The sequence below is a fragment of the Xyrauchen texanus genome, chromosome 13 (genome assembly GCF_025860055.1).
Source record: "Xyrauchen texanus isolate HMW12.3.18 chromosome 13, RBS_HiC_50CHRs, whole genome shotgun sequence".
Lineage (NCBI taxonomy): Eukaryota > Metazoa > Chordata > Actinopteri > Cypriniformes > Catostomidae > Xyrauchen > Xyrauchen texanus.
Window position 1 is genome coordinate 25,509,363 of NC_068288.1, and position 15,100 is coordinate 25,524,462.

Sequence of the window (15,100 nt, forward strand, 5' to 3'; positions counted from 1 at the left end):
GATTGGTCTCATTTCTAAATAGCTCATTTTAAAAGAGCAATGCTGACACAAATGTCTACCCAGTTGGTGTGTATGAAAGTGTGTTTGAATTTTATATTATGAGGAAAGTAAACAAAAAGCTTTCTTATTGCCAATAATTAAATAAGTACTGTGATGCGTCCAGTGCACCATGGGATTGAACACCTTGCTCTATGGTATATCAGTGTACAGAGTGGAAAATTAAAGAACAGTTCAACTCTGTGCGCATGTGTGTTCTCTGTACCTGCTCCTGTGCTCATATGTGCCCATGCAATGGAACTTGTGAGCAGGAAACACAGTGAAGATGCCCTCTTCTGAGCTGAAATACTGCCACTTGATCCCTGGATTGGACTTCAAGTTGTCTGCCAGCACTAAAGTCAAAAAGCAAGAGGTATTATAAAAAAGGTGTATTATAAATATGAACCTCTCTTTATTTCACAGCTTTCTGTAATACTTCACTCTGATTGATCAATTACTGCATGCAGCGGCCAAATGTTTTTGCACAATGACCACTAAACTGTATAATAGACTGCTGTCCCAGCCAACATACAGATCTTTGCTAGTTTCAGATGGCTCAAGAATAAGGATGGGCCAGTTGAAGGAACTGTAACTTGCCCAATCAGGCCAGTGAATCTGGAGGCCAGTTGTCACTACATTTTACATTTGTTTATTTCTTGTAAATGTGTTTATATGGCACTGAAAATTAAACATATTTGACTTTCTGTGATGTAAGACGCATTGAACATTGTAGAAATGTATTTAAACTTGTCAACAACTTAAACTTACCTAACGGGCTAACATAAACAAGGTTTTTGTCAAAACTGCAAGAGTGACTTGGAGCTGCTGACATGGATTTTTTTGGAAATAAATCTTAACATTTCATGAAAAAAATACATATTTTAAGCAAGCAGCAGTAAAAAAGCAGGCAACGGTAGAGTCAGCCAGTCATTATTACAACAAAGCTCTTCAGCATGATACAATATTACAGATTGCAGATCGGCACAGATAACAGGTTTTGTAAATCTGCCAAAATGTACACCGTTTCTCTTTTTGCCTCGTCAACGCCAGAACGATCTAGCATATTACAGCAGCCTCCAAGGTGAAACAAACACACATCTCTGCATCCGAATATGTGTAATGATCTGCTACACAATATGCAAACAGCAGTCTGTCTACTTATCTCATAAGGCCAAGAGAGCTGAGAAGTCATCAGTTATATATATATATATATATATATATATATATATATATATATATATATATATAAAGAGCTTGGTAACACTTTCTATGCAGCCCATTTTTAAAATGCCTTGCAATGTATTATAAATACATTATAATATCAATACGTTTAAATAATGCATTTGTAATGTCCCATAATACACATTTTTATATGATATAACTTGCCATTTATAATCATTACCCCAATTATAATACTTATTCATTAGTTATACCTTGGAGTGTGTATTATAATATGAGTAACAATTAAACAATTATATTTTATCAGCAGAAGTTATAATTATTATATATATATTTGTATTATAAATATTAGGTAAAGTGACAAAAGCAATGACTTTTAAAAAATCATAAGATATTTTTAAGAGGTTATAAGAAATTACGTGGCAAGATTGTAAATTACTTATTATATAGTTTCATATATTTTCAAGCTTTATTAGATATTTTCTTCAGCTCTATGGCCTATGTTCCACTTAAATGACACCCTATAGAGCAAAATTGCATGGGAAATGTCTAAATATATTATACTATGTGCATTTTTTTTTTTTTTTTACTTATATAACTACTTATATAAGTTACAAGTTTATTTTTTGGCTGTTTATAAAAAATAGAGCAGGCCAAGACCACTTACAATAGTATATGATTGCATTATAAAGCTTTATGACTCTTCACACAATGCTGTTTTTGCATGACAGCACTTACATACAATACCTAATATCTACTGTACATTACAACTTATATGAACAAAACTGGATGACGACTGTGTTATAATGCATTAGCCTATACACTTTATGGTATAACTATAACTTGGTTAAGTAATTATTTATATATAATGATTTATGAGAAGTTATAACATGTTATAAGGAGTACTATGAAACATTATGAATGCATTATAATGCCTTTACAATGCATTATAAATACAGGCTTCATAAAAAGTAGGACGGGGTATTGATACAGATTTCGCAATTCAATTAGATGCCGATTCACAAGCTCTAGATTCAATTCCGATTAGATACAATAATGATTCATATAGGTTTATTTTAGTTATAATGTCCCTTTTGCTTACATAAAATAAATATCTCCTAGCTAATGTTGTTAATTATACAATGGACCTTTTAACTAGGTTCATTAGGAAAATATAAATTTTACTAATTATTTTTAATTCACATTTGGCTCACATTTTGGCATTTAAAAATTAACAAATAAATGTATTCAATCAATAAATAAGATATTACATTTTATATATTATTTTTGTTACATATTTATTGGTAAATTGCATGATTTGTACTCTTTACCAGTATTCACATTGCTTTGTTGAACACGTGCTAAAAGCGATACTCTTTAAGAAAACAAACAGCATTTCTATAAACAGCGTCTTTAAATGAGCACATTTTATCAAGGACACGAATGGCTTTACCTAATTTTTTTTTTTTGAGACCATATTCAATGACAAATGGGTTGTGTGGATCTTGTCCTTGAACACACATTACACAGAACAACTTTTACTCTCAACCCGCTGAGAAAGGATCTCGCTGCTAAACACTTCATGACTAAACTACACAATTACTGGAGAGAAACTGTAAATATTTACCAGCCAGTTGCAAAATATATTCACTTTAGCCGTACAGTGTGAAATTTGGTTGCACATCAAGTGAAAGATTGATCATGGGATTTAAGAATTTATAGAGATTGTTCAAATGAAGATCACAATGCATTGTAAAAACAATACATTTACCCACCCCATATAGAAAGTTTTACCAAAAGTTTTCAACAATTATTTTGCGATTATGACCATTTGACTGTACAATATCCCTTTCATATAATCCAAATCAATACTTGTCAAATCATTAATCAACAGTAAAGTGTAAAACCATCTTACATGGTAACATTGCTCCCTAAATATCACAAACATCCATAAACAAGCCATAACTAATTTAATAAGTCATGCAGCATTGATCCATATGAATTGTGTGAGCACTTCACTCAGGCAGCTGTAGGGTTTGTTTCAGATGAACAGGCCGCAGCTGTGTGACGGCCTCAGCCCAGACTGAAACAGACAAGCTGATCCTCTCCAAACACTCAAGAAACAGCAATCGCCACTCTACGGCCATCGTTCAAGTGTTTATTTACTTTACAGGAGGCGGCAAGTGTGGGATGACACTGGAAAGGAGAATGGAAAAAGACTGAAGAGAAGGAATAGATGGAATGAACTGAAAGAGAGGCAATGGAGGAGGCATAGTCAAGAGGGACCACTAACATGAAGCAGGAATTATTACAGAGGTCAACCAGGGAACAGTGATCCCACCTGGGCCGGGGGTTATTCTACCCGAGCCTACAGCCACGGCTTTAAAGGATTAAAGCTGACGCTAGAAATGTGCGAGAGACTCACATGATGGCTGAAGTCTGCATGCCTATGAATTCCCAGAGTGCGTATGTCTGATTATATCCATTTCAGAATGTACTTAAGCCAAGATTACTTGGATCTTTTTACACCCAATGTTAAAATAGGATTCCGAGACATATAAAGAGGATAAATGTGAGCTATGAGAACTGACAGAGGTTACTGACCTGTGTTTCTCCTATTCTAGTTTAATCAGCAAACTATATTTTAGTCATTCACAAGATGACTTTATGAAGTGTGTAAACACAGTGGAACTCTGTTTGTTCCAATATGTTAGCTTATGGCTCAAATAATGGCATAAGCTTGGGGCAGTGAAACCTGTTTGTCTGAACAACAGCGGATAGGGGAAGATTTTGTAAATCCGTTTGGAAACGACACACTTCACCTTTAAAACCTAAGTGTAATTTCTGCACCACCAGCATCACCCAAAATAATTACAATAATAAAGACAAAGCAGTCAACAGATTGTCCTGCCCCAAACTCAAGCCACTGTTTGAGTCAATGTTGCTGTGTCAGGAAGGTCAGATGCTCAATGTGTTTTGTAATGCCTGATAGAAAAGTATCTATCTTTGAGAGCAATATAATACTTTAAGCAATTGCAGAATAGTCCCATTAGTCACAGATACACTTCAGAAAATTGAGTACACAACTATTTCTGGGCTTAAAAGTTACAACAAACCAAATCAATGCAGAACATTGTATCTCAAAAGCATTACAATGTGGCCCCCTATGCACTACTTAAAGCCCGATGTGGCCCCTTTACCAAAATAGTTACAAATATTAATAATTACACACATCACCTTTACAAATTTGTTTCAAGATTTTACACGAGTAAAAGTAAAATGTTTCAGTTTCATATGAAATACTCTAAAGGTAGAATTATTAGAATTATTATTAGACATCAACAGTGGCCGTTTAAAGTTTCAAGATGTGTTTCAGCTAGTATTTATTTTTCATAAATACATTAATTTATTATTATTATTTAAGACTATAGCACACTGACCTAACCATGGTAATGAGGAGCCTTTCCTTCTGTGTAATATGTGTATAAATATGTAATATTATGTAATAAATGAGATAATAATGGGCCCATATTAAGTACAGTTTCTGTAGATTTTGACATCAACAACAAAAATAATGTCACATGATGCATGTCCTTGTACCGGAAAACCATGAACAAATCTATGCAACATAAAAGGAAATGCAACCCAGGATACATTAAATACAGGTTATGTTTAATCTATGGCAGGACGACACAGAGGCGTTTCCAGCATTGAAGGACATCCGGGGCTTAGCCCAGACCATTTTATTTTCACACTATCAACCACTTCCCTGTAGTCCAAAGCTGGTGAGAGGGTATTCTTTGAGTTTTGCTCTGGCTGGGCCTGTTTCTACAGTTCCTAAATCTTCCACTCTAGTACTATCCTCAACATCCTCTCTCCTCCCTGAATCATCTGTGATGCAAAAGAACAGATACAGCACATAACTTATTGCAAATCAGCTTCAAACAACTAATTCATCAAGTGCTACATATTTCAAATTGTAGACCAATACCATTGAAGAAGAGCAGATCAGTGGGATTGCCCTTAGATCTATCATGATTCTTGAATTTTCATGTACATTAACATAAAGTCATCTCAAAAGAGTTATATTATAGTGAGTAAAGTGAAGCAAAAAAATTTTTTTTATATAAATAATTTATATTTTTTGACATAAATAGTCAAAATCATGTATAAGATCCTAAGTTAAAGCAATACATGAATGATTTTAGTCTAAGTTCATTGACACACCATGGCATCGAACTGTATATAATTCTCCATGTTCATCTGTCAAAATCCTTTCATTAGGATCATTGAGATAAACAATGTTTCACTTTTAACTTTCTCTAAAGTAAAGTGACTGATTAATTGTTACCAGTTTCCATGCCTGATTCTGGCACATCTTTGCTACCCTCAAAGTGTATATTTACTACAAACTAATATCACAAAACAAGTCACACATACATTTTGTTAATGCTTATTGGTTATCCTTAGCGAAAACAACACCTGATAAACAAGAAAATTATGCTACGAATGGGACTCGAACCGCGGTCGACGTCGTGAGAGGAAATTGAACTAACCACGAGGCCGGAGGCCATAACATATCATAATAGGCGGTAGTGGATGTCTTGAGGTTTAGCCTACTGTGGGTGAAAGCCAGCTAGATGATGATTTTTTGACTTTAAGGACAAAAACAAATGAGAATTCTTACCCACTGACTTCTTTCGGAAATTTTAGAAGCCTCATTTGCTTCATTTTTGCTGTCTTTCCTGCTAACTGCTGTTAACTCGCCACTAAGTAACGTTAGTTGACGTCAGCTCCTCCCCTACCTGTTGCATATTCAACAGAGAGGAAGAAACGGAGTCGCCCATAGGCTACCGACTGCAAAGGAACTTATTCTATAGGCTAGATTATGCCTATGTCTATTTTTACAGGCTGTATGCAATATGTGCAGATGCATATGAAATAAGGCAACTTATGATTTCGGAGGTTTACATAGGCTTTTGTCCGGTTTCATAGTTGTCAGTCAACTTTTCAAAATTCATTCGGGGCTACACTCAAAACATTCAAAATCGGCTGCCGCCGCCTCTGAAGGAGACGGAGCTGAGCTCCGTCAGGGTGTGTTGTGGACCTGAGGAGGCGGAGCTGCGCTCCGGTGCGCTCCGGCCCAATTTAACCTCTGTATATATATATATTCACTTGTGAAATGGATTGCTGTGAGCTGTATGCCAATGATTGACTCATGTTCAATAATATGGTAGTAAACAATACATTGTATTCTAAAGTTGCTTTTTGTATGGCCTTATCAATGATTAACTCTTTAATTAAAACAGGAATTTGCTACAGGAATTTTAATTATCGAAATATATATTAGGGCTGTAAATCGATAAAAAGTTTTAATCTAATTAATTACATGGTGTCCCGATTAATTAATGCCGATTAATCGCATATACAAATATTTGCCAAAAGCCCCTCATATAACAATAATTAAATATATAATGATGAAATAATTATACGTAGTTATCTTTAAATATATATATAAAAAAATATTCAGATAATCAAAATGCATTACATTCTTGTAGCAGAAGAGTTAATCATTGATAAGACAATTCAAAAAGCAACTTTAGAATACAATGTATTGTTTACAACCATATTATTGAACATAAGTCAATCATTGGCATACAGTTCATAGCAATCAATTTTGCCAGTGAATTTGTCAATCAGTTGGAGATTTATTATGAGGGCTTGTTTAAGGACCCGTCAATCTACACCTGCGACAGACATTTTTTTTTTTTAACAAGCCAGGGGTATACATAGTACACAATACTACAGATATATTTTACAATAATACCAAGACATTACATTTATTACATAGTGCAATGGTTTTCAATGCTTTGGAGTTGTTGGAGGTACAAAGAGTATTTAAATAATATTTTATGTCTTTACAAAAAAGTGCAAATAGGGGCTTTATAAACATAAATTTACACTTATGTATAAAAAAACTTGGCAAGAAAATAAACAGATTAATCAGAAAATATTAACTTAAGTTATCAAAACTGTGAAACTAAATAAAACGTCTTTATAAAGTAAAGAAAAACTAGTTAAAATAGAGGTACGTACAAACAAACAAAATGTTCTCCAAAATACTACAGCGTGGACACATTCCCAAAAAATGTGAGGGGCAGATTAATCTACAGCATTACAGAAGGAGCAAAGTGGATCTATTTCAGGGAGCATGTTTCTTAAATAAAGATTGACTGGGTAAAAACGGTGTAACAGTTTAAAGGACACCTCCTTAACCTTGTTGGTAATTAAATATTTGTGAGGTAAAGACCATACGACCTGCATCAGACGTGCTTGTGTAGTGTCTCTGGTGTGTTGCGTCATAAAAGTAAAATGTTTAGGTCACTTTGTCAAGTTAAAAAGAGTTTAATACTCAATCTTTAAACACATCTTGAGATCCCTTGGTTCGCACGTTTATATTGTGTGTGCGCTGAAGAGTTAATGATTGTTAATGTTTTGTTCACTGTAATAAAAACAGGTGGCACTACAAGATTGAATCTCTTAGGAAAGCATTGCGATTACATGCGCACATTTTTTTAACGCGTAATTTTTTGCAAAATTAATCGCACGTTATTAACGCGTTAAATCGACAGCCCTAATATATATACATATACATATACACATATATAGATTTATACACACACATATATACAAATACATATTACAAATGATGTGGATATATTGAAGCAACATCAAGACATCAGCCAGGAATTTAAAGCTCGGTCGCAAATGGGTCTTCCAAATGGACAATGACCAAAGAATACCTCCATAGTTTTGGCAAAATGGCTTAAGGAAAACAAAGTCAAGGTATTGGAGTAGCCTCCACAAAGCTCTGACCTCAATCCAATAGAAAATTTGTGGGCAGAACTGAAAGTGTGTGTGTGAGCAAGGAGGCCTACAAACATGACTCAGTTACACCAGTTCTGTCTGGAGGAATGGGCCAAAATTCCAGCAACTTATTGTGAGAAGCTTTTGCAAGGCTCCCCAAAACGTTTGACCCAAGTTAATAAATTTAAAGGCAATGCTACCAAATACTATGTAAACTTCTGACCCACTGGGAATGTGATGAAAGAAATAAAAGCTGAAACAAATAATTCTCTCTGCTATTATTCTGACATTTCACATTCTTAAAATAGTGATCCTAACTGACCTAAGACAGGGAAAGTTTTATACGGTTAAACGTCAGGAATTGTGAAAAACTGAGTTTAAATATATTTGGCTAAGGTGTATGTAAAATTCTGACTTCAACTGTGTGTGTGTGTGTGTGTGTGTGTGTGTGTGTGTGTGTGTATGTATTTTTTATTTTTTTTATTTTTTATTAGATAGATGGACAAGTCAAAATTATTTTTTGTTGTAGTCAACGTAAATCCACAAATGCTGTTGATTAAACTCAATTTGTATTGAACCCAGATTGTTGCTTTAGCAAACTTCGTATTTTCGAGGAGGGGATGCCGCCTTTTTCTTTTTCTCATATCAACACTCACATTGCCAAATTTTAGGTAATTGATGTGTATTTCCTGGTGTAAACTGATTGTAAGATTATACATTTTCTAGATGAGCTGAAAAACTATTTAGACTTCAGAGTATCTCCTCAGGGATACAGATTCAGTGAGTTTAAATGTGAGTCTAAATAGCATGCAAGATAAACATTTCTATGGATTTTCTAAATGCATCCTTTTCTAGCTAATATTGTAAGCAACCCCTTGTGCAAGGGTACAGGAGGAGTTTATGACCGTTCACTTTTAACAGTTGAAAGTTCAGCGTAGTGTTGCTATAAGCTGTAACTGCAGATATTACATTTATGAACCAAATGTTCAGGTAATACATTTAGGTAGAAGCTATAAAACTTGGACACAGACGTAAAAAGTGTGTTACATGGGAGTCTGTTGTATTATATTATCAGACATACACTCACCTAAAGGATTATTAGGAACACCTGTTGAATTTCTCATTAATGCAATTATCTAATCAACCAATCACATGGCAGTTGCTTCAATGCATTTAGGGGTGTGGTCCTGGTCAAGACAATCTTCTGAACTCCAAACTGAATGTCAGAATGGGAAAGAAAGGTGATTTAAGCAATTTTGAGCGTGGCAAGGTTGTTGGTGCCAGACGGGCTGGTCTGAGTATTTCACAATCTGCTCAGTTACTGGGATTTTCACGCACAACCATTTCTAGGGTTTACAAAGAATGGTGTGAAAAGGGAAAACATCCAGCATGTGGCAGTCCTGTGGGCGAAAATGCCTTGTTGATGCTAGAGGTCAGAGGAGAATGGACCGACTGATTCAATCTGATAGAAGAGCAACTTTGCCTGAAATAACCACTAGTTACAACCGAGGTATGCAGCAAAGCATTTGTGAAGCCACAACACGCACAACCTTGAGGCGGATGGGCTACAACAGCAGAAGACCCCACCGGGTACCACTCATCTCCACTACAAATAGGAAAAAGAGGCTACAATTTGCAAGAGCTCACCAAAATTGGACAGTTGAAGACTGGAAAAATGTTGCCTGGTCTGATGAGTCTCGATTTCTGTTGAGACATTCAGATGGTAGAGTCAGAATTTGGCGTAAACAGAATGAGAACATGGATCCATCATGCCTTGTTACCACTGTGCAGGCTGGTGGTGGTGGTGTAATGGTGTGGGGGATGTTTTCTTGGCACATTTTAGGCCCCTTAGTGCCAATTGGGCATCGTTTAAATGCCACGGCCTACCTGAGCATTGTTTCTGACCATGTCCATCCCTTTATGGCCACCATGTACCCATCCTCTGATGGCTACTTCCAGCAGGATAATGCACCATGTCACAAAGCTCGAATCATTTCAAATTGGTTTCTTGAACATGACAATGAGTTCACTGTACTAAAATGGCCCCCACAGTCACCAGATCTCAACCCAATAGAGCATCTTTGGGATGTGGTGGAACGGGAGCTTCGTGCCCTGGATGTGCATCCCACAAATCTCCATCAACTGCAAGATGCTATCCTATCAATATGGGCCAACATTTCTAAAGAATGCTTTCAGCACCTTGTTGAATCAATGCCACGTAGAATTAAGGCAGTTCTGAAGGCGAAAGGGGGTCAAACACAGTAGCAGTATGGTGTTCCTAATAATCCTTTAGGTGAGTGCATATATGATCAGGAATATGTTTTCACTTTTATGCCGATGATACCCAACATTATATTTCTTCTAAACCCAACGAAAATTCACAATTCTCCAAGTGTATCAATGAAATCAAAGATTGGATGGCCAGAAATTTCCTTCTACTCAATTCTGACAAAATATAGGTACTAATGATTGGACCAAAAACATCTAAAAACAAGCCGCTTAAATATAATTTGGCTTTTGATGGATGTACTGTTATGTCGTCATCTTCAGCAAAGAATTTAGGTGTTATATTTGATACCAGTCTGTCCTTGTTTTTTCCAATGTTTGTAGAACAGCATTCTTCCACCTGAGAAATATTGCTAAATTATGACATATACACTCTGTTGCTGATGCTGAAACAATAATTAATACGTTCATGACCTCTAGACTAGATTATTGTAATGCATTACTGGGAGGATGTCCAGCAAATTCAATAAATAAACTTCATTTGGTTCAAAATGCAGCTGCCAGAGTGCTGAATAGAACCAAGAAATATGATCATTTTAGCCCAATTTTATTCTCACTGCTTTGGCTACCTGTTAAATTTTGTATTAATTAAAAAATTCTGTTAACTACATATAAAGCTTTTAATAGTCTAGCTCCAAAGTTATATTCCGTTACATTCATTACTATCACAAAATACTGGCTTGTTAATTCCAAGAATAGCAAAATCCACAAAAGGAGGTAGATCCTTTTCATACTTTGCTCCTAAACTATGGAATAGTCTCCCTAACACTGTTCGGGATGCAGACACACTCACTCATTTTAAGTTTAGACAAAAGACTAGTGATGCACCGAAATGAAAATTCTGGGCCAAAACTGAAAATTCAGGATGCACTTGGCCGAAAATTGAAAATTACATATTTTTTTACATACCTATTTTAAAATAGTTTTTTTTTTTTTTTATAATTGTATTTATATTATACTTTTTAATTAATTTCATGAATCTGAATTGAAAAACTACAAATCAATAAAATTATCACATTTTAAATGTGCTAATTTTAAAGTAACAACAAAATTGGACAGAAAATATATTAAACCCATATTAAATATATGATTCTTTATTCAGTTCTTTAACGATCAAATTTAACAGATTTTTTTTTACCAATTATCCAAATAATGTAATGTTCTAGAAAACTATAATGATATGCAAAATTGCAGTCAAGTAATGAACTTAGCAGCTCTAGGCTAGCATATTGCAAATACAAAAAGTTTAAATATGCTACACAGTCATTTTAATGAAAACAACAGGCAAAACACAGAATGGCAGAGGGCCTCTATTCTGTTTATGTAAACGTATTTCCACTTTAATATAAAATTATTGTGCAAAACAGCAGTAATAGAACTAAAACCAACCTCAAACTGTTAACAACAGATGTAGCCTCAAGTGAAGAACAACGTTTTGCAGGGATAAAAACATTTTAATATAATTGCCATTTTTGGTGGCCGAATTTCGGTGCATCCCTAATAAAAACCTCATCTATTTAGCCAGGCATACTCCTAATGTATCCTTCAACTCAGTTAGGTCTGCCGGAACCAGAAATATCCATCATGATCTATAACGCTGCATAAAATTGAATGGCAGCTATGCTAATATTATTCTATTTCTTGTTTCCATGTCTTTACCTCGGGATTCATATCCCAAGATTACCAGAGCCTGCCAGAACCAGCACCGTTCCTGCTTGGTGTCGGACTCCACTCCATGCGTCACTGAGAGATGATGACAAACTACAGCCGGTGCTAGCCAGACATCACTTCAGTTTTTTGACTTCAGAGGACTCCAACTCCAAGACATCGGATACTTCATATGCCACTGCCTGAACCTTGGATTTAGGATAGTACCACCAAAATCTATTGATGGACTACACTCTTGAAATGGAATACTTAAGACTATCATTTTATTGCCAACAAAAGCCCTCATCAGCCAAATAACAAAGGACAATGCATCTATGTAAACTTTTGCAGTTAATCCAGGATGGACTTCAAAGACTTAAGTCATTAACCTTAAAGTTAATTAAAAAACATTTTATTTTTGTAAACACTGGACCTTAACTCTTAATTTACAAATGTATAACCATGACATGCACTGCACACAAATAACTAATATTGGCATCATATTCATGCTGGTTAGCCAGAGGGGAACTGGCCCTCACAGTGATTCTGTTTTCTCCCAAGGTTATTTTTCTCCATTAACCAACATCTTATGGAGTTTTGTGTTCCTTGCCACAGTGACCTTCAGCTGCTCACAGGGGTTCTAAATACAATTATTTAATTACTTAATTTCTATACACATTTTACAATCAAATTGAATCAAACTATACAATGATCACTGTAAGACATTATAGATATTACGATTTCATTTTTATTTTATTTTTTGGTTAATGCGTGATTTCCTGTAAAGCTACTTTGAAACGATGTGTGCTGTGAAGAGCGCTATACAAATAAACATGTCTTGACTTGTATCAAGACGCAATATGCCACCCTGTCGTCTTGCTACATAATATACTCAACAGTATGTGCTTTCCAATCACCAGCAAAGAACTTCTTTAAGATTTGGGATGCATTCTTACACTTATGACACTCATGAGAACCTAAAAGAACTCTGGGCAATAAACTACTGGACAGGTGAAGAGGAGTAAGGTAAAACAAAGGACATTAGGGAAAACACCCTAATACAACTACATTCTTGCTTAAGGGAAGGGAAAGGAAAAAAACAGGTGTATCCAGGGGTATCTAGAGGGATTTTGGGCACTAGACCAGCCTGGGAGGCCAACTAATCCAGTTTCAACCAGCCAAGACCAACAAACAGGGATGGGGAATTCTCTCTCCTGGCTTTATCCCTCTATTCTCCAGGTTTTTCATCCCTCTTAAGTGTTTCTTCTCTTTTCCTCTCTCTCCCCTCCTCTTCTTTTCATCAATGTTTAGACTAACAGGGATCAAATGTAACTGATGACTGGATGCATGGTTAGAGGGGTCAGTATTCAATGACAAATGGAGGGAGAGTGGTAACATGAACTCCTGATGACTGCCTAACAAAAATAAGCATGTGTATGAAGAAGAATTGGGATAATCTGTTCTGGAGTGAAAGCGAATGTGTGTGAGGGAGAGTCTGCACTAAAGTGGTTGACAGAAGACATCTGTATTATGAGCGAGAATGAGGATACCAGAGAATGAGCAGTGCCATTCCTGAATTATACATAGTAATGTCCAGTGTAGGGAAGTAACGAACTAAAAAGTCATGTTACTAATTTAATTTAACATGACAGTATTTCAGCTGTTCCACTGTAAAAATGTGTGTACCATGGTCTTTGTCGCATTTTTATTGTGCGGACTCTGATTTCAGAATTCAGAAGGAAACCCTTAGTTGGCACTGGCTCAGTTTGTAAAATGATAAAACATACACTTCCTGATTAGTAAGGTTGGGCAGATATAAAAAGGGGACAAGAGGACTGGGGTAAAAAGCAGTGGTCACTATAATGGGGAGGAATAAAAACACAACAGGGGAGACAAGAGATAATAATAATAATAATAATGTGTATTTCCCACACGCAAACAAACAAGGTCATGCGTTCAACAGGCCTTATTCATCTGTCTCACTCCAAAGGTCAAAATAAATTAATTAATTCTAAGAAGATCTGCCATTAGACAGGCTATATTGTTCTTTGCAAATGGTTGTCATGGTAGCCACTGGCTAAGAGAAAATTTTCTTTAGTTTTTGATGCTTTGCCACAGTGTGTGTTTATTGTGCGTATTATACACACCAGAGTTGAGGTCTCGTCCAGGGTTGAAAGCTCGGCTGTTGACTGTCGGGGAGAGGCGATCACAGCTGATGGTCTTCGAAACATTGGCGTTAAAATTACCATCAAATCTGAAAGCAGAGAACACAAAACATCAACATCTAGAGATGGGGATGATTTCAACTTATTGCATTATTTTCCCTTATGATACTCTACAAATACTCAAGCCAAGAATCAATATCTTTGGCTAAATTATTCTCATGTGGACAAAATGTACTGACCAAATTTCTATTAGACCAAAACAAACTTAAAAAGAAGTTAAGCATATGAGTTGCACTTTTTCATCAAAATATATGTTACGCTGACATCCTGTACTAAATAAAATGCAAGTTAGGAACTTGTTGCAAAAAGCACCAATGACCAATGAAGACAAATGAGGAACGAGCAAAATATCGCAATATCACAGTTTTGAATTGTAATAAACTATAAAGAATCACAATATTACTGCATTGTGAACCAGGTATTGATATGATGTCCCTAACAATACCATTTCATCTAACTGGGGACAAACGGGACACTTAAAACAGGCCAGAATAACGCGCAGTCATGAAGAAAAGTTAAGCAGATCTGTTTCTCATGCTATCAGCAGTTAATAACTGCTTTTACAGTTGTGAGGTAAAAATCCAGAGGAAGACTGCATACATATCTATTTCTACAAGCTGCACAGCTCTTCTGCTCAGATGAAAGAGGAAGATGGAGTCTGAGCTACACTCCATTAGTGGAGGGGTGGAGAAGAGAGAAAATGGTAGAATTATGCTTTTTAATATATTTGTGGCATCAAACACTATCCGACAGCCATGGAGAAGTAGATTTAACTATGAATAAATAAATATAAAAATGAAATACATAAACCAATATGATGAAACAGAAAAATCTATGAAAAACATTCTGTAATGCAGACT

General features: G+C 35.6%; 1 protein-coding gene across 1 annotated transcript in view; it reads right to left on the minus strand.

The window, feature by feature from the left end:
- LOC127654081 (VWFA and cache domain-containing protein 1-like) overlaps nt 1-15,100 on the minus strand; it is a 121,504-nt gene that overhangs the window by 39,246 nt on the left and 67,158 nt on the right. The window contains exons 4-5 of the mRNA XM_052141060.1: nt 14,163-14,269; nt 263-389 (exon numbers count right to left, since the gene is read on the minus strand). Coding sequence (XP_051997020.1) covers nt 263-389; nt 14,163-14,269 — 234 coding nt within the window. The remainder of the gene's footprint in view (nt 1-262; nt 390-14,162; nt 14,270-15,100) is intronic.